Source organism: Channa argus, chromosome 4, assembly GCF_033026475.1.
Source record: "Channa argus isolate prfri chromosome 4, Channa argus male v1.0, whole genome shotgun sequence".
NCBI lineage: Eukaryota > Metazoa > Chordata > Actinopteri > Anabantiformes > Channidae > Channa > Channa argus.
The window spans coordinates 4,172,193-4,192,467 of record NC_090200.1 but is presented as its reverse complement, the minus strand read 5'-3'; the positions used below and the strand labels follow the sequence as shown (position 1 = coordinate 4,192,467).

The following is a 20,275-nucleotide window of genomic DNA, read 5'->3' as shown; positions in this document are numbered from 1 at the left end:
AAATTTGGAGTCCTGAAAAATAAATTCTACTAGAAATGTGACTTTGTATCTGGGTTTAGTTAAACTCTCAGTAAAGCAACATGTTTGGCTTCTGTGCAGCTTCTCTGCCTTCTACCGACGTTTTTCATTTTCCAATGCTGCTGGATCCTGCACTTTTCATTCGTCACAGCATCTCATCAGCTTCCTGTTTTTGTGAGGATGATGTGCTTTGCATGAGCCGTGTGGAGAATTTGTTACTCAGTGAATTCTTTATTTCTTGTTATTTTTTTCTTTATTGTGTGCAACCAAATTTCTGTGGCTTTACTTGTATTAAAAAAATGAAAAGAAAACTCCCCAAGCTAAAGTCACTCGATCATATACTTTAAGACTCCAGAGGGGAAAATCAAACCTGTTCCCCTCCAAACCCCTGTTAATCTAGTCTTTGCTGCCCCCTGGTGGTGTCTCCTCAGGTGCTTCCCAGTTCTACAGCATGAACCGCCCTGTGCAGCCACCACCAAACCCACAGGTGGGAGGTTCCCTGCCGTACCGCCGGCCCTCGTCCGTCACCGGTCAGCCCAACGTGGCCCACAACCAGAGCCAGCTCAATGGTGGACCACACTTCGCCCAGAACCAGGGTATGTGTAAACATGCAATTATGTCAGTTGATCACTTAAATGATTGCAAGTGATTTTTTTATTTTTATTAGTCAGCAGATAAAAGTTCAAAATTTTGATGGATTTCTGACGATTTTCACACTTTTTCTGAAGAAACATTTATTGCAGCCTTGTGTGGGGCTACTGTCCTACAAGTTTTATGTGTTATTCCCCCACTGCCACAGGTGGGAAGGAAAAATAAGAAAGTGTTATTGGTTCTGTGCTTTGCTAAAATCGTGCTCCACACACTACAACTGTTGCATTTATTCAACACTCTTCCTGTCGTTTAACTCTTCTTTTGTTGCTTTTGTTCTTTATTCTAACCTTATTGTCTCATCTTCATGTCTCTGCTGTTCCTGTATCTGTCGCTCTCTGTGGACCCGACCTCCGTCTCTGTGTATTGACAATGTTTGGTGATAGCAGGCCCACTCGCGCCCCCTCCCCCCTCCATGCAGATCACTCCTCAGCTGCCTCTGATGGGCTTTGTGGCCCGAGTTCAGGAGACTAGTAAGTGGCTTTTAGCTCCCCCCCCCCCCCCCCCTGCATGACCGCCGTTCATTTTAAAGTCAGGAAAACATCCTCTTGGGGAGTAACATTTCCTTATTGGACAAAACAAGTGATCAACTGCCAACATCAGCTCAGTCAGGGATCTGCTGTCGCTATCTTCAATCTTTATGTACCCTCATCTTGAATTATCTGTGTAAATATGTCAGTGATGGAGAAGCTATAATATTACCTGCTTACGCTCAGCTGTCAGTTTTTTACACACAAAGCTGAATGAAGCTGTCAAGATCTTTTTCCGAACTGTCTTTAAGACCTGTCAGGAAGATTGTAGTTTGTGCTGCTGCATTATGAAAAGAGGTGTTAGTGAGACTGTTCTAATAAATGCAGTGGGGTGGGAGGTAATTCCAGGTCCCTTTTGCAGCAAATGTTGGTGTTTGACCGCTTGTAAACATGTAAAGTATGATCTGAACAACGAGGCATGTTTTTGTGTGTGTGTGTGTTCAGTGTTTTCTCTAAACTATTGCCTCTAAATGCATGTTGAAGCAGCATGTACAATAATCTGTGTTATTTTTAAAAAAACAAATTCAATGTCAATGGATAAAACAAAGTACTATCAAGTGAATACTAAACCCACCATGGATTGTTTCTGCTGCTTCTTAAACGCATGGAAACACCAGTCAGACATGAGTCACTAAAAACTGCAGGCGTTTTTAGTGTCGTTTAACTCATTCTCCTTTTTCCTTCCATCGGCCCGAAACTACTTAAAGTCTCAGACGTGCCGCCCCCACCTCCACCTGCCGACGAGCCGGTGTTTGAGGAGCCTACGCCACCTCCGCCGCCGCCCGAGGACTACGAGGACGATGAGGACGAAGAAGAGTCCGCGGTGGTGGAGTACAGTGACCCCTATGCCGAGGAAGACCCACCTTGGGCCCCACGCAGCTACCTGGAGAAAGGTCTGACTTTACTGCCAGTTTTATAAAAGAAAAGTCCACCAGAAAATACCGAAGCATTAAGGAGTTGAGATTTTAAGGAATCCCAGTTAGAGAAAACCAGACAGAAGTAGAGCACAGTCCCAAGAGTGTTTGTGACACCATCATGATTACTTCAGATTAAATACTTCTTAGAGGTGTAAATGCACTTTTGTTTGCTTGTTTTGCCGGCGCTCACCACCTCCTGTTTTCTCGCAGTGGTGGCCATCTACGACTACGCTCGCGACAAAGACGACGAGCTTTCCTTCCAGGAGGGGGCCATCATCTACGTGATCAAGAAGAACGACGACGGCTGGTTTGAGGGCGTGATGAACGGAACCACGGGCCTCTTCCCCGGCAACTACGTCGAGTCCATCATGCACTACGCCGACTGAACAATCCCAACCCCAACCACTCTGAGCGGAGGAGCTGGGAGGAGCGTTTAGATGGGAAAAGGAACGGGGAGGGAGGGGAACTGTGTGTTGAAGGTCAAAAAAATGTTGATAAGACAGCATAATCGCCTCCGGGCGAAGAGAGGAAAGCGAGACGAGGGTGAAGAGGACTCATTTCTTAGGAGAAGTCGCAACATGACAAACTGAAGTCCAGTCATTCTCTCGAAATAGTCGACATTGTAAACCAACCACTACTCTAGATATTTTCCCTGTGATTTTTTTTTTCTGGGTTCATTATTTTACTGACGACTGGATGGCTGTGGATTTATTGTACTTTGAAGTTTTTGTTTTTTTGGTTACATTAAGAAGCCACTACACTTATTTGCTTCTTATTTTTTTCTTTTACCATTTTGCTCTTACTTTAAACACTATTTATTTGGATTTTGTTGTGGGAAATGTGATGAGCAGGTAGATGTGGCTGTTGAGAAGGATTTGGTCTGGATTTCCGTGTCACAGCCTCAGATGAAGGGCTGTATTTTTTTTGTTTTTCCTCAACACTCCAGAGACGTTTGACAGAAAATTACTACTCTATATAACAACAGTATCCTCGGAGGGAACAAATGTTAGTTTCCGTACTTGACAAAACTTTGCATTAGGTACCTCGGCAGGGAGTGTGCCAAAGCTGACATTCACTAAAATAAGCACATCATATGTCTTAACGTGACACACAAAGCTAGATGGTAGTGAGTAAGAGGACGAGTGCTTTAAATTAAGAGCTTTTTTTTTTTTTTCCAAAGTGAATTTGATTATCTGAAATGTTTTGCGCCGTGTGAGGGTGAGTTTGAACTCGAAGGGATGAATTTAGTCACTACATGCTTCACTTTGCTGGCCAGTGTGCGTTTTTCAGGTGAAGGAATCGTCATCCAGCCCTCAAATAAGAGGAGATGAGAGGTCTTCAACCGCACAGTGACCTGGATTTTGAAGTCTTACTCAATGAGGATAATCTTTTTTTTTCTGCTGTACTGATGATTAATGTCTTAATATTTTTAGATATGTTGTGGTTTGGTTTTGATATTCGCCCACAATGACAATGCATTTAGGTCATTTCTAAGATGCTTGTGCCATGTTGAAGTGTGTGTTGCTGTTCAGAGGTTAATCACTTCATTTGCAATAAATTGGCCAGAGTGGGTTGGATTGTCTTTAAACTTCAAATCTTTATTTTCCCTTTAGTTCTTTTTTTTTTTTTCAGTTTTCCCAAGTTGTTTTAAATCAAAAGCACATACATTTGTAATAAAACGGTGTAGAAGAAGAATTAATATAAATGTGAGATATTACGTCGTAAAAAACGGGACTTACTGAACACGAGAAGAAGCCAGCTGTTGTGTTGAAATGGGTTTTAACCGTCGCAAGCCCCCAACACTAATGAGCGCCATCAGTTTAGGCGCCTTTTGTCCTCCGTACAATTTCCACAATGTTTGGGTGTTTGCGAGGGCTCAGTGCTTCTACTTATGTCAAAATCTTTATTTTCTATTAAAAAATAATAATAACAAGTGGGTCTGTATGTGAGTCTTGCATGCCATTGTTATTCTCTATACTGGTGTCCCAGAAACCCATGTGGCGAGATCCCCCATTCTAAAAAGGCAGGCAGCCCTGCAGCTCTGAACAGGTACCACCAGCCTCATCCAAAGAGACTGTACTACTTTACTTCAACCCCACGTCCAAGGAGACACTCTGACCTGTAGGGGTACGAGAGGGACCTGGCTTCCTCCAACCCCCCCCCCCACACCCCCCGACAGTAGCCGTCATTGTGGTGACAAATTGTGAGTGTGTGCTGCTAGTGAATCCTGCAGACAGAGACCCAGTGGGCGGCCTATTAATTGCAAAGTTAGTCTCACAACACTCATAGCTTAACTCTTGATCTGCAGGATTCACAGGTCCTTGGAGTCTCAGACGTCTCTCAGGACGTCCCGTTCAACAGTCCATAATGCCATTGTGTTGCACAGTTAAAAGTTGAATTGCAGAAGTATCATATTTGTAAAATCATGAGAACAAAGAATAAAATGATAAAGATTTATGGTGCAGTATGTCTGGGGTCTTTATGTATTTACACTGAAGACATTAAAGTACTTTTATACACAAAGGGTTAACTAACCATTTGTTATTACAGCCACTCCTTCCTCAAACTGTAACATACTTTCAGTTTCACTTCCCCAGTCAGTTTGCTAGATTAGCTCCTTTTCATCGAGAGCTTGTATTTCACAGCTTTTATATTCTTCAAATGCTTCTAAACCTAAGACCTGACCCACTTTCGTATTCAATGACATATTTTTTGGTTTAATGGCAAAAGGATGTTTCCATCGATCTGTGTTTTCTTTATTGCTCTGTCACTGAGGACTGTGAAGTCTGGTACGTAGCTACATCTGTATGTAGGAATCTATTCCTATTTATATATTGTCTGAATCTAGAATATACAGGTGTAACATCTTGTTATTAATGTCTATGAGCTTTGTTATGAATGTTTTGTCCTGCAGTTTGTGAGATTTTTTAACTTTTAATGTGACCGTACAACTAGGCCACAGCTAGTTTAGCTGTAGCTACCAGGAAACCAGGAACTGATATCTGTAAAATCCCGTCCTACTGTTTAGTAATTTTACTTAAATATTTTTTTTTAAAATACTATTTTTCAGATGAACCCGTTTACAGGGCAGTGGGAGATGAAGTTGTCCTCAAACCGGACCCTGTGCAGGGTCCCATCACCGGCATAACGTGGAAGCATGGGAAGGACATTGCCATAGAGTGGTATCAGGGACCTGTTGAAGGCTACAGACAATTTAAAGGTACATTCAGGCAACTTCAGAGAAATTGTCTGTGTAAAATAGCATCTTACTCTCATTATAAAACAGACTAATCCTTGGTTTAACCCTGAAAGTAGTAGTAGTAGTTTTAGTTTGTTGTGTGTGACAGAGATCAAACCAAAAAAAACCTTAATAAGCTCATTTCAATGAATCACAACATGTTCATGGGTTTTTAGTGTGTTTCCCGTCTGGATTAGTGTTTAAGAGGTAGGAATTCTAAGAATTAAGGGTTAAAGCTTTTAAATTCCTATGAAGTATGGAATCTAATCAATTTAACAAAAATGAATAAATAAAATTTATAAGAACTTTGATGGAAGAGAATCACCTGCTTTAATATCATATGTCAACAAAACCTTAATGTAATTATGTTTATTTATCTTGGAAATCATTGTTTTGTTTGGATAATATTTTTAAACTAGGTTTCCCATTATGGATCAGTTTATGAAGTGAGGTACATTAAGGATGTTATGGGGTCAAAATGCATCTAGTTCTCTTGATACTAGTCTGCATCTCTTACACTTTATCCTCATGAAAAACTGATCCATTTAGAGCAAACTGTGTCTGAGCTAACGCTCAGTTTTTTTTTCAGACATAATAGTAAGTAACAACCACTTAATCTGTTTTTTTCTAATGGCCTTTTATTATTTTGGCCCACTAGTAAAGAATTGTTTCCTCGGTTTTGAAACTAGCCATAATTGTGTGTATTTTCAGAACGCGGGAGCCTCAATGTTACAACCGGAGCACTAACAATCACTGGACTGACTCCAGGTGAAAGCGGCAGCTACACAGCAGAGATCAACAACAAAGTCACCGGCACGACTCAGCTCCTGGTTATCTGTCAGTACCGTGACCCTGAATGAACTTTGAGTAACATATCGGTTGTTTTCCCCCTGAAATCAAATGAAAACTGTCTTTTTTTCCTCCTTATTCCTCAGCACGTGTCTCTAAACCCACCGTCTCCTCACAGTGTGATGCTGACCACTGTGTTTTCACCTGTGAAAGCAACGACACCACTGCTGAACCAGTCACCTATTCATGGATGGCAGGGGACAAGTTACTGAATTCATCAAAGGAAATAAGAATAACAAAGGTACAAACATGGTGATAATGTTAATGTGTGAATCACATCCACAAATGATAGGTTGCATTGCAAGAACCCCACTAGAATGTGGATTCATTCATCAGGAACAAGTTCAGCTCTTTGTGTACAGTAAATGGATTGATGAACGTACTAACATACAGCTAGATAAAGTACTTTCATACATATTGATTTAGAGCCTTTCTTGTGATGTGCATGTTCATACTGCACTGGTTTCTAAATGTCTTAGTAGATGTTTCACACATTTGTCACCATCAGCTCAGAATTGTGATACTTGTGTCCAAATATCTTCAAAAGAAATGATATAAGCCAACTTTTATACACAGTATATTTACTATATTATACTATGTACATATACATACTATATTATATTTGTGCATTTTTTTTTAATTATTTGTAGTTGGACCTGTCCTGTCTATAATTTCTTTTTATTTAATGTGGCCGGAGTTTTCTTTGTCTTTTTCAATCTTGTTATTCTTACTTCTTCTGCGATGGTTTAAATGCATCCAAATGGACAATTGTTGCACGTTTGGTTCATTATCTTCTAAACAAATTATCTACCAATTTCCAGGACGAGTCAGAGAAGCAGTTCCACTGTGAGCTGAGGAATCCAGTCAGCACTGAAATGAGTGAATTGGTCCACAACCCTTTCAAAACTGGTAGAACTCGTGAGTTTTCACAAATCATCTTTACCAACATGTGAATGTAGTAAAGCACCTTCTACCTGCTTTGAGTTTGTTTTCTACAGTACTAACCTACATTATCACACATAGGACCAGTTGTCAACATTGGAACAAAGTGTCCACATAAGTCATTTGTTGATTTTTTTATTTTTTGCACTTTTTTGAAGGTAAACTGTATAGCAGAGTGCTCATCATCTGTCTTGTACTGTTGATTGGTGGTATCTTCTCTCTCATGATTTTCATCTTCTACAAAAGGAATAAAAAAGGTAAGAAGCCACTAAATGATGTAAATTATATTAATTATCTAGTTGTGGATCATGTGTGTCCATGTTCTGATGTCCTAAACAAAGACACAGTCAGGATGCCAGGTGCTGGCAAAGCAAACGCAACAACACTTGTGGATAAAGTTGATGAAGTTTGAATCATCATTCAAATACCTTGTGACACAATGAAGCTCCTGGATCAGTTAGTGGTTCGCTCTCATTTTTTATTAGCTGCATAAAATGATGAATGGTGTCAACTTCAACTTAGCATAAAACTGTAGTGTTTGATTGTAGTGGCTCATTTTGGACTAGATGACGTGTTAATGCTACAGAGGCAACAGCTGGTGAGTTGCCTGTTTCCATAGTTCAGTGTAGAAATAAAATCAAATTTTAATTATGAAAAATAATAATAGTTAAATTATAACTTTAGTATTTAACAGATGTCCATCAGTCGTCATCAGCTACAATAACATGTTACATACCAGATGTATTGTAGAGAAATGGGTAACTAATCTGACTTATTTGTAACTGATTTGAAGAATGGCGACCGACCACACAGAGCTTTGTTGGCAGTTCGAGCCCCATCTGCTATCGACGTGTCGCTGATAACCCAGCTCTCGGGTCAGCTGAGTGCTTTCTGCAGCTGTGGTGTCTGTGATTTGTGTATTGATGAGATAGATAAGTAATATTTAAGTACAGACCATTTGCTATTTGTCAATTCAGAGCCTCCTGAAGGATCCAACAATGTTCCTGCAACTAATGGTCCCTCAGAGACCAGACATAACAATGGTGAGTGAAATGTTATTGTGTGTAGGAGATTATGATGAAGGTTGTGAGATTTTAAAAGCAGTGAAGAACGTTGAACATGATATTTGACTGTGATTTCATCAGTAGTTTCAGAGGTTGAAGGATCCATGAACCACGTGCCGACACCTACTGCCCCCCTGGACAACAGCGAGGAAAGAGGTGAGTGGATTATGAAGAACTGATGGTGATCAGGTGAAGGATTTTTCAGTTTGATTGTTTTAGTTGTCACACACACATTTTGTTGACCTGTTTTACTGCATTATTTGACTGATTATTTAACTGATGTCAGAGCCTCTGATGGGATCCAGCGGGGACCCAGAATCCTATGTGTCCTCAGAAACCGGCCGTAAAGATGGTGAGTGTGATGTTATCAGATCTAAGAGGAAAATGAGGAAAATGAGGAAGTGAGTCCCACTGTGTTTTTCTTTCTCATTTTTACTAAATGGGAATTTCTAAGTATTTAGTTTAGTCTGATAAAAACATACAACAATTACAAAACCTACAAATTCATCTGCAGTTTGTAAGTGACAGTGCTCACAGACAACTCTGATGGAGGAAATGGGTGTAAAAGGTGGAAGCTATTAAAACCATTTAAAAGAAAGAAGAACAATTTGTCACCTTGACAGTTCTCTCATCATTTGACGTTTCAGAGACGATTTTAGAGATACCACCAGTCCAGGTCCACACAAACCAGACTGCGTCCGAGGATACAGTCAATGAAACAGGTGAGTTAGATTTTTATTATTTGCGATTATAAAAAATGGATGAATGAATGATGATGAATCTACAATAAGGCCACAGAAATGTTCAGGCTGCTTTCTCAAGCTGGTTTGCTGCATTGCTTAGTCCCTACACATCAATCCCAGTGTCTTTTTAGACTTTTTGAACAGTTTTGAAAGCACAGAACTACACTTTCCACTGGAAGACGCATTATGGTCACTGGGTTAGTGCTGTATACTTACATGTTGTTCATGAATTCAGAGGTGCCTGGAGGATCCAATCAGGACCTGACATCGGATGCTGCTCCAGGATCCAGCAGTGAACCTGGTGAGTGAACTGTTACATATCCTGGACCAACTAGGACGGTAAAACCTGGGGTCTGTTTGTGTAGAAACAGAGAACAGTTCTCGGGTCTTTTGACTGTGATGTCATCACTGATTTCAGACGTCGGAGCATCACCAGACCAGGTCCTGACAGACGCTACAAATGAAGCAGGTGTGTAAAATGTTCATCAAACTCAGTGGGAGTGAAGGTAAAAACTGCAGTAGTTATTCAGGTGCAGCTTTGTTGAGCAGTGTCCACTATGTTTTTCCATTGTCCTTTTTCCTGGGAGCTGCATGTTTTGGTTAGAATGATAAAGAAAAATTTTTCCACGTATAGATGATGATTTTATAAAATGACAGTAATTTAGATTCACTGTGAAGAATGTAGGAACTTTCTATCGTTCAACATTAGAAAACTGAAACCTTCTGAACTTTGTTTTATACATTTATTTATTTTTAATACAGAAAAAAACAAGTTACAGTAGAATGTAAGAACTACATACTTTGTAAACACCATTTTCATTAGATTGGTCATTTTTTGTTGCATATTTTACACATCAGTTAATATTATGTCCAGTCTGTTCTGTACTTTTGTTAAGAACATTTAAATATAAATAATAATAGTGATCATTTACTTTCAATATTTAAAAGATGTCCATCAGTCTGTATCAGCTAGAGTAACATGTTACATACCAGATGTATTGTAGAGAAATGGGTAACTCATCTGACTTCTTTGTAACTGATGTGAAGTACGGCGAGTGATCACACAGAGCTCGGTTGGCAGTTTTACCTACACCGGACGTGTCGCTGATAACCCAGCTACCGGATCAGGTGAGAGCTTTGTACAGCTGTGGTGTCTGTGATTTGGGTATTAATGAGATAGATAAGTGATATTTAATTACAGAGCATTTGCTATTTATCAATTCAGAGCCTCCTGAAGGATCCAACCATGGTCCTGCAACTAATGGTCCCTCAGAAACCGGCCGTAAAGATGGTGAGTGTGATGTTATCAGATCTAAGAGGAAAATGAGGAAGTGAGTCCCACTGTGTTTTTCTTTCTCATTTTTACTAAATGGGAATTTCTAAGTATTTAGTTTAGTCTGATAAAAACATACAACAATTACAAAACCTACAAATTCATCTGCAGTTTGTAAGTGACAGTGCTCACAGACAACTCTGATGGAGGAAATGGGTGTAAAAGGTGGAACCTATTAAAACCATTTAAAAGAAAGAAGAACAATTTGTCACCTTGACTGTTCTCTCTTCATTTGAAGCTTCAGAGACGATTTTAGAGATACCACCAGTCCAGGTCCCCACAAACCAGACTGCGTCCGAGGATGCAGTCAACGAAAAAGGTGAGTTAGATTTTTATTATTTTCGATTATAAAAAATGGTCACTGGGTTAGTGCTGTATACTTACATGTTATTGATGAATTCAGAGGTTCCTGGAGGATCCAATCAGGACCCGACATCAGATGCTGCTCCAGAATCCAGCAGTGAAACCGGTGAGTGAACTGTTACATATCCTGGACAAACTAGTTCTTTACAAGTTACAGTAGAATGTAAGAACTACATACTTTGTAAACAGAATTTTCATTAGATTGGTCACTTTTTTTTGCATATTTTACACATCAGTTAATATTATATCCAGTCTGTTCTGTACTTTTGTCAAGAATGTTTAATTATAAAAAATAATACTGATAATTTAAGTCAGATATTTAAAAGATGTCTATCAGTCTTGTTACATACCAGATGTATTGTAGACAAATGATTAACTCATCTGACTTCTTTGTAACTGATATGAAAATGGCGAGCAGAGCTCTGGCTTCTAGCTGTGGTGTCTGTGATTTGGGTATTGATGAGATAGATAATGGTCCTTTAGAGACCAGACCTGAAAATGGTGAGTGAGATGTTATTGTGTGTAGGAGATTATGAGGTTGTGAGATTTTAAAAGTAGTGAAGAACGTTGAATATGATATTTGACTGTAATTTTATCAGTAGTTTCAGCGGTTGAAGTATCCATGAACCACGTGCTGACACCTACTGCCCCCCTGGAGAACAGCAAGGAAAGAGGTGAGTGGATTATGAAGAACTGATGGTTGATCAGGTGAAGGATTTTTCAGATTGATTGTTTTAGTTGTCACACACACATTTTGTTGACCGTTTTTACTGCATTATTTGACTGATTATTTAACTGATGTCAGAGTCTCTGATGAAAGGAAATGGGTGTAAAAGATGGAAGCTATTAAAACCATTTAAAAGAAGGAAGAGCAATTTTCACCTTGACAGTTCTTTCATCATTTGACGTTTCAGAGACGATTTTAGAGACTGAAAGACACATTATGGTCACTGGGTTAGTGCTGTATACTTACATGTTATTCATGAATTCAGAGGTGCCTGGAGGATCCAATCAGGACCTGACATCAGTCAGTGACTGTTTAAAGGACCAAGGAATATCCACTCACAACCAGGAAACCTCTGCACTCACAGAAAGCACCAACAGAACAGGTGAGTAAAGTGTTTTCATACTGAATCAGAGTGAGGATGTGAGTGTTTGTGCACAGTGAACAGGAAGTTGGCACCTTGTTGGCTGATCTGTGTTGGTGGCTAAAAAAAAACTCTTGTTTTGTTTGACAGAAGAATCAACGTTCATCCCAAGTGTCCAAGACTCACCAGTGCAGGAGCAGGACACTGATGGACAAAACCAGACCTAAACCTGAAACCCTGAAGTATTTCTGTCTCCTTACCGACTTCACCAAAGGGGCTTGTGACTTCTATGACCTGACATGCTCCATGCAGAGATGTGGCCAAAGATTTAGATTCACATATTTTAAAGCTGTAATTTATTCTGTGACCTCTTAGGTCATTAAGGCACCGTTATTTACCAATTCAATTTAAGTCTTAAAAGTAGAGAGGGTGTCTGCCCCACGAATCTGGATTGGAAGCTGGTTCCACAGAGAGGAGCTTGATAGCTAAAGGCTCTGCCTCCCATTCTACTTTTGGAAATTCTGGGAACCACAAGTAGGCCTGTAATCGGGCGATACAGTACTATGAGATCTTTTAAATATGATGGAGCAGGGTTTTAAATTCTATTCTAGATTTAATGGGAAGCCAATGGAGAGAAGCTAGTGAAAGTGAAATATGATCTCTCTTGCTAGTTCCAGTCAGCACTCTAACTGCAGCATTTTGGATTAATTGCAGGGTCTTTAGGAAGTTACTGGGGCATCCTGAAAGTAGGGAATTACAGTAGTCCAACCTAGAAGTAACAAATGCATGGACCAGTTTTTCGGCATCACTTTGAGACAGGATGCTCCTAATCTTAGAAATGTTCCGTAGGTGGAAGAAGGCTTTTCTAGAGATTTGTTTTATATGTGAGATAAAGGACAAATCCTGGTCAAAAATAACTCCAAGGTTCCTCACCGCAGTACTGGAGGCCAGACTTATGCCATCCAAAGCATACATAGTTAGAAAGCATATTTCTCATGTTTTTAGGCCCAAATAGAATAATTTCAGTTTTGTCTGAATTTAGAAGAAGGAAATTGTAGGACATCCAGGTCTTTATGTCTTTTAGACATCCTTTAAGTTTGACTAATTGGTTAGTATCTTCTGGTTTCACAGATAAATAGAGCTGGGTATCATCTGCATAGCAGTGGAAGTTTATGGAATGTGTCCTAATAGTTTTGCCTAAAGGTGACATATAAAGATTGAAAAGTATTGGTCCTAGCACAGAGCCCTGTGGAACTCCATAACTAACCTTTGTGCAGAAAGAAGATTCATCCTTAACACGAACAAGTTGGAATCTGTCTGACAGATAAGATTTACACCAATGCAGTGTGGTTCCTTTAATTCCAAATCCAAGTTCCAGTCTTTGTAATAAAATGTTGTGGACAATGGTGTCAAATGCGGCACTAAGGTCTAGTAAGACAAGTATGGACACAAGTCCATTATCTGAAGCAAAGAGAAGATTGTTGGTGACTTTTACTAGTGCTAGTGTTCTACGTTAGATCTGGGGCTCTGTGCTTGCTGTTACTTGCTGTAACACTACATTTCCTCCCACACACTTTAAGCTGCTGGTGTTTAAGATTTGGTGACTTTGAAGACTGTTGCTGAAGCTGCATCATAGAAATCCTGTTTCTAACGTAGAAAACATTAGCTTTAGCATTAGCACTGTGCATTAGCTAAAATACGCTAAACTGAAGATGTGCAGGGGAGAAGGAAACTCAAACCCTCAGAGTTGCACAAAATCCTCTTCTTGAATAATAATCCACTACGTTCTGATCTGCATGCAGAGAGTAAAAAAGTCACTTACTGGGTGGGAAAAAAAAGACAGAAACTCAGAGAAAAACACAAAATCCCCAAAAACATCACAGAAAAACAGACGACTTGACTTGACAGATTTGATCGTCTTTCGTCTCTCCCGAGCAACAAGACACTCTCTGGCCAAGAGGACCAACAGGTGGACGGAGTGAGGCTGATTGGGGACCAGGAGAGACCAAGAGAACAGAGGAGAGACGAGAGAGTGCTGATCACCAGGGCAACAAGAATCAGCCTCACAGCTGTGACAAAAACTGAATCACTGTGTTGAAAAAACTGTATTTGCAAAGGATTCCTGCTAACAGGGTCACGATGGGATTTTATAAATCTTAGTCAGAACCAGAGGTAACAAGGTGCTTTATTGTGAGCCCATGACTGCTGTCCTTCACATTTAACTGTATTATTATTATTGAAAATTGATAATAAGAAAGATATGAATGTTATGTTCATTTTTGGGAAATGTGCACGTTTGTTACTGGATGGTTGTAGATTTATTGTAATTTGAAGTTTTGTTTTTGTATTTTTATTTTATTTAATTTTATGGGTTTATGGGTACATTAAAAAAACACTACATTGATTTGCTTCTTTTTGTATTTTTTTTCTTACTTTAAACTTTATTTATTTGGACTTTGTAGTGGGAAATGTGATGAGCAGGTAGATGTGGCTGTTGAGAAGGATTTGGTCTGGATTTCCGTGTCACAGCCTCAGATGAAGGGCTGCATTTTTCTCCTCAACACTCCAGAGACATTTTACAGAAATGTACTACTCTGACTCCCACTACAACCTACTACAAAGCTAGAGAGTAGTGACTAAGAGGAGAAGAGCTCTTTAAATTAAGAGCTTTTCTTTTTCCAAAGTGAATTTGATTATCTGAAATGAGTTTGAACTCGCAGGGATGAATTTAGTCACTACACGCTTCACTTTACTGGTCAGAGTGCGTTTTTCAGGTGAAGGAATCGTCATCCAGCTGCATTTGTAAAATCATGAGAACAAAGTATAAAATGATAAAGATTTATGATGCAGTATCTCTGGGGTCTTTATGTATTTACATCGAAGATATTAAAGTACTTTTCTACATAAAGGTTTAACTCTAACCCCTTGTTATTCCAGCCACACCTTCCTCACACACACCTCCTAGAACTTTGTAACGGACTTTTACTTTCACTTTCCCAGTCAGTTTGCTAGATTTGCTCCTTTTCATTAAGAGCTTGTATTTCACAGCTTTTATATCCTTCAAATGCTTCTAAACTTTAAGACCTGACCCACTTTTGTTTTCAATGTCATGTTTGCGTCTTGACAAAAGGATGTTTACATCTTTCAGTGTTTTCTTTATTGCTCTGTCACTGAGGACTGTGAAGTCTGGTACGTAGCTGCCTCCCAATTTATTCCTATTTATCTATGTATAAAGGAGAATATACATGTTTATCATGTTCTTGTTATTAATATGTCTATGAGCTTTTTTTTTTGCACTTTTTTGAAGGGAAACTGAATAATAGAATGCACATCATCTGCCCTGTACTGTTGATTGGTGGTCTCATCTTTTTCATCGGTTTCATTTTATACAAGAGGAAAAAAAGAAAAGGTAAGAAGCCACAAAATGTGTGTCCATGTTCTGTTTACCATCAGTATCAGTCCTAAACAAAGACACAGTCAGGATGCCAGGTGCTGGCAAAGCAAACGCAAAAACACTTGTGGATAAAGGTGATGAAGTTTGAATCATCATTCAAATACCTTATGACACAATGAAGCTCCTGGATCAGTTAGTGGTTCATTTTTTATTAGCTGCATAAAATGATGAATGGTGTCAACTTCAACATAGTATAAAACTGTAGTGTTTGATTGTAGTGGCTCATTTTGGACTAGATGACCTGTTAATGCTACAGAGGCAACAGCTGGTGAGTTGCCTGTTTCCATAGTTCAGCTTAGAGGAGAATTAGAGTTTTTGTATCTGACAGTGTTTGAGGAAACTCAGGTAATGTGAAAGAAAGCTCACTAAGTATTTTAGTGGCAGCATCAGAGACTGGCTTAATTAGAGCTGGATATGCAGGTTACAAGTTCACTACTAAAGTGTCCAGAACCCACAGTGACAGTCTGTCCCCCAATATCTGGACGTCTGAGCATCTTGAGGTTATTAGGAGTTTAACTGCTTTGAGTTTGTTTTCTACAGTACTAACCTACATTATCACACATAGGACCAGTTGTCAACATTGGAACAAAGTGTCCACAAAAGTCATTTGTTGTTCTTTTGTTTTATCATTTTTTGAAGGGAAATGGTATAATACAGTGCTCATCACCTGCCCTGAACTGTTGATTGGTGGTTTCATGTGTTTCATCTTTTTCATCTTTCTCATCTTGTACATAAAGAACAGAATAAAAGGTAAGAAGCCACAAAATGATGTAAATTACACCGAGAATCTAGTTGTGGATCATGTGTGTCCATGTTCTGTTTAAAACTGAAACCTTCTGAACTTTATGTTTTATACATTTATTTATTTTTAATAAAGAAAAAACAAGTTACAGCAGAATGTAAGAACTACATACTTTGTAATCACAGTTTTCATGAGATTGGTCACTTTTTTTTGCATATTTTACAAATCAGTTAATATTATGTCCAGTCTGTTCTGTACTTTAGTCAAGAATGTTTAATTATAAATTATAATAGTGATAATTTAACTTAAATATTTAAAGATGTCTATCAGTCTTGTTACATACCAGATGTATTGTAGAGAAATGGGTAACTCATCTGACCTCTTTGTAACTGATATGAAGTACAGCGAGTGACCGCACAGAGCTTGGTTGGCAGTTTGAGCACCATCTTCTGTCGACGTGTCAGTGATAAACCAGCTCCCAGATCAGGTGAGTGGCTTTGTACAGCTGTGGTGTCTGTGATTTGGGTATTGATGAGATAGGTAAGTGAGGATGTGAGTGTTTGTGCACAGTGAACAGGAAGTTGGCACCTTGTTGGCAGATCTGTGTTGGTGGATAAAAAAAACCTCTTGTTTTGTTTGACAGAAGAATCAACGTTCATCCCAAGTGTCCAAGACTCACCAGTGCAGGAGCAGGCAGCTGATGGACAAAACCAGACCTAAACCTGAAGACCTGAAGTATTTCTGTCTCCTTACCGACTTCATCAAAGGGGCTTTTGACTTCTATGACCTGACATGCTCTATGCAGAGATGTGGCCAAAGATTTTAGACACAATTGTTTACAAGTATTTTAATTTAGATTTGGTTCCTATTGCTTGCTGTTACTTATTTGTCCACTAGATGTCCTCCCACACTTTCTAAGCTGCTGATGGGACTTTGAGGACCTTTGCTGAAGCTGCATCATAGAAATCCTGTATTTAATATACAAAACATTAGCTTTAGCATTAGCACTCTGCATTAGCTGACTAGAAAACTGAATCACTGTGTTGAAAAAACTGACTTTGCAAAGGATTCCTGCTAAGAGGTTCACGATGGGATGTTTAAAGAGTCAGAACCCGAGGTAACAAGTGGATTTTATTGTGACCCCATGGCTGCTGTCCTTCACATTTAACTGTATTATTATTGTTATTAATGAAAGTTGATAATGGGAAAGATATGAATGTTCCTCTTTAGGAGACCTGCACATCCCTGTGACTTGAATAGCTATAAATATATTTTTTTCCGGGTTCATTATTTGCCTGAGAACTGGATGGTTGTAGATTTATTGTACTTTGAAGTTTTTTTAATTTTTTTATTTAATTTAATTTTATTAATTTTTCTTTCACCATTTTGCTCTTACTTTAAACACTATTTATTAGGACTTTGTAGTGGGAAATGTGATGAGCAGGTAGATGTGGCTGTTGAGAAGGATTTGGTCTGGATTTCTGTGTCACAGCCTCAGATGAAGGGGCTGCATTTTTCTCCTCAACACTCCAGAGACATTTTACAGAAATGTACTACTCTGACTCCCACTACATCCATATTAAGAGTTTTTTTTTTTCCAAAGTGAATTTGATTATCTGAAATGTTTGCGTGAGGGTGAGTTTGAACTTGAAGGGATGAATTTAGTCACTACATGCTTCAAAGTGCATTTGCTCAAATGTCGCAGCTAATTGCTTGTAGTGTTTATGTGCATTCAGGAAGATTTATTAAAGATTATTATTAACTTTTTTAACTGCGAGGGCTCAGTGCTTATACTTATGTCAAAATCTTTATTTTCTATTAAAAAATAATAATAACAAGTGGGTCTGTATGTGAGTCTTGCATGCCATTGTTATTCTCTATACTGGTGTCCCAGAAACCCATGTGGCGAGATCCCCCATTCTAAAAAGGCAGGCAGCCCTGCAGCTCTGAACAGGTACCACCTGCCTCATCCAAAGAGACTGTACTACTTTACTTCAACCCCACGTCCAAGGAGACACTCTGACCTGTAGGGGTACGAGAGGGACCTGGCTTCTTATAGCCACACCTTCCTCACAAGCTTCCTCAAACTCTGAAAGGGTCTTTTACTTACACTTTCCCAGTCAGTTTGCTAGATTTGCTCCTTTTCATCTAGAGCTCTTATTTTACAGCTTTTATATCCTTCAAATGCTTCTAAACTTTAAGACCTGACCCACTTTTGTTTTTAATGACAAATTTTCTGTTAGTTAGCAAAAGGATGTTTACATCTGTCAGTGTTTTCTTTATTGCTCTGTCACTGAGGACTGTGAAGTCTGGTACGTAGCTACATCTGTATGTAGGAATCTATTCCTATTTATATATTGTCTGAATCTAGAATATACAGGTGTAACATGTTCTTGTTGTTAATGTCTATGAGCTTTGTTATGAATGTTTTGTCCTGCAGTTTGTGAGAAGTTTTATTGTGACGTACAAGTAGCCCACAGCTACTTTAGTCAGGAATTGATATCTGTAAAAGTAAAGTACAATCGTCCTACTGTTTAGTAATTTTACTTTAACTTTAGTTTTTAATATTATTTTGCAGATGAACCTGTGTACAGCGCAGTGGGAGATGAAGTTGTCCTCAAACTGGACCCTGTGCAGGGTCCCATCACCGACATAATGTGGAAGCATGGACCGGACATTGCCATAGAGTTGTATCAGGGATCTGTTGAAGGCTACAGACAATTTAAAGGTACATTCAGGCAACTTCAGAGAAGATTGTCTGTGTAAAATAGCATCTTACTCTCATTATAAAACAGCCTAATTCTTGGTTTAACCCTGAAAGTAGTAGTAGTAGTTTTAGTTTGTTGTGTGTGGCACAGATCAAAACATAAAAACCCTTAATAAGCTAATTTCAATGAATCACAACATATTAATGGGTTTTTAGTGTGTTTCCCGTCTGGATTAGTGTTTAAGAGGTAGGAATCCTAAGAATTAAGGGTTAAAGCTTTTAAATTCCTATGAAGTATGGAATCTAATCAATTTAACAAAAATGAATAAATAAAATCTACAAGAACTTTGATGGAAGAGAATCACCTGCTTTAATATCATATGCCAACAAAACCTTAATGTAATTATGTTTATTTATCTTGGAAATCATTGTTTTGTTTGGATAATATTTTTAAACTAGGTTTCCCATTATAGATCAGTTTATGAATTGTAGCGTGTCCAAAGTAGATGAGAAGGACTACGACTTTATTCTCAGAACGAGATTTTATTATTTTAGTTCAATCCTGGTTACAATTCATCTGAATATGAAATATATAAACAGATGAGAAAATATAATCGGAGCTCTGAGTCAGAGTTTGTCCCTTGCAACAACACAAAGAGTGTCAGGGCACAAAGCCTGACAGCCTGTCTCTCCCTTGACCCAATCTTATATAGTCAGTCTGTTTTATTGCTGCTGCAGCTTCTTCCGGAAGTGCCCCTTTCAATGTTTTCTTCCCTATTTGGAGACATATACGTTGAGGCTGGTTCCTGTTCTTCAGCTGCCACCCCCCTCTGCCTTCTGCAAAACAACCCACATTCATTCTTCACCCTATATCTCACACGCACACACTCACTATGCTCAGTTTTACTATCGCTTGTACAATATTCTAGTCATGTTCTGTACACTTCTCTTAGCTATAATAACACATGTTTCATATGAGTTATTAACACAAATAAAGTGAAAATATTAATGCACACTCAAGTAAAATGTTCCACAGAAGTGAGGTACACTGAGGATGTTATGGGATCAAAATGCATATAGTTCTCTTGATACTAGTCTGCAATCTAATGCAACCACAAGGGGGCACAAGCCAGTGTCTTCTTGTGCCAGTCCCAAGTCTGTGACAAAGACTTCAGTGCCGGATCGGTCGGGGCCCACGTTATCAACGACGGTGCTGTTGACCTACAGGGTAGCGGTGGAAATTGGACTACTGTTGGTTGAAGACGAAGAAGAAGAGGAGGAAGGTGTGTTCGTAGGCAGAGAGAGAAGAGGAAAGCTAAGAATGTAGGACTGACAGTAGGGACTTTGAATGTTGGGACTATGACAGGAAAGACTAGAGAGTTGACTGACATGATGCAGTCAAGGAAGGTGGACATTTTGTGTCCATGAGACCAGGTGGAGAGGTAGCAAGGCTAGAAGCTTAGGAGCAGGGTTCAAGTTGTTTTACCATGGGTCAGATAGGAAGAGAAATGGAGTAGGAGTTATCCTGAAAGAGGAGTTGGTGAGGAATGTTCTAAAGGTGAAAAGAGTATCAGACAGGTTGATGGAACTTGAAGGAGTGATGTTCAATGTTGTTAGTGGTTATGAACCACAGGTAGGA

The 20,275-nt window shown here is 39.1% G+C and overlaps 3 protein-coding genes and 1 long non-coding RNA gene across 32 annotated transcripts in view; 3 read left to right on the top strand and 1 right to left on the bottom strand.

Moving 5' to 3' along the window:
• LOC137125879 (abl interactor 2-like) overlaps positions 1-4,046 on the top strand; it is an 18,004-nt gene extending 13,958 nt beyond the window's left edge. For 12 of the 24 annotated variants that reach the window (XM_067502053.1, XM_067502058.1, XM_067502057.1 and 9 more), the window contains 4 exons: positions 450-614; positions 1,053-1,139; positions 1,904-2,089; positions 2,324-4,046. In XM_067502053.1, coding sequence (XP_067358154.1) covers positions 450-614; positions 1,053-1,139; positions 1,904-2,089; positions 2,324-2,499 — 614 coding nt within the window. In that variant the 3' untranslated portion in view covers positions 2,500-4,046. The remainder of the gene's footprint in view (positions 1-449; positions 615-1,052; positions 1,140-1,903; positions 2,090-2,323) is intronic. The other 12 variants (XM_067502069.1, XM_067502073.1, XM_067502052.1 and 9 more) reach the window with 2 other exon arrangements.
• The window catches only part of LOC137125885 (uncharacterized), a 23,504-nt gene continuing 6,466 nt past the window's right edge, over positions 3,238-20,275 (bottom strand). The window contains exon 2 of the long non-coding RNA XR_010914234.1: positions 3,238-3,467. This is a non-coding gene — a long non-coding RNA (uncharacterized lncRNA). The remainder of the gene's footprint in view (positions 3,468-20,275) is intronic.
• Positions 4,677-14,137, top strand: LOC137125877 (polycystin-1-like protein 3). Of its 4 annotated transcripts, none has more exons than XM_067502045.1 (20): positions 4,677-4,902; positions 5,184-5,333; positions 6,063-6,188; positions 6,287-6,441; positions 7,022-7,118; positions 7,301-7,399; positions 7,936-8,022; positions 8,120-8,185; positions 8,291-8,362; positions 8,493-8,558; positions 8,854-8,928; positions 9,185-9,250; positions 9,368-9,418; positions 9,997-10,077; positions 10,175-10,240; positions 10,521-10,601; positions 10,686-10,751; positions 11,245-11,319; positions 11,638-11,754; positions 11,884-14,137. In XM_067502045.1, exons 1-20 carry the CDS (start codon positions 4,845-4,847, stop codon positions 11,958-11,960), a joined length of 1,731 nt encoding a protein of 576 aa, XP_067358146.1. In that variant the 5' UTR covers positions 4,677-4,844; the 3' UTR covers positions 11,961-14,137. The 4 variants fall into 4 exon arrangements, with proteins under 4 accessions (XP_067358146.1, XP_067358145.1, XP_067358148.1 ...); XM_067502044.1 differs by having other exon boundaries at positions 8,288-8,362; XM_067502047.1 differs by lacking the exon at positions 7,936-8,022 and having other exon boundaries at positions 8,484-8,558.
• Positions 18,110-20,275, top strand: part of LOC137125882 (carcinoembryonic antigen-related cell adhesion molecule 1-like) — a 15,171-nt gene continuing 13,005 nt past the window's right edge. For 2 of the 3 annotated variants that reach the window (XR_010914233.1, XM_067502079.1), the window contains exon 1: positions 18,163-18,241. Coding sequence is in view for 2 of the 3 variants with exons in the window: in XM_067502079.1 (XP_067358180.1) it covers positions 18,184-18,241 (58 nt within the window). In the remaining variant the exon portion in view is untranslated. Of the gene's footprint in view, positions 18,242-20,275 lie in introns of all 3 variants that reach the window. The other variant, XM_067502081.1, reaches the window with a different exon arrangement.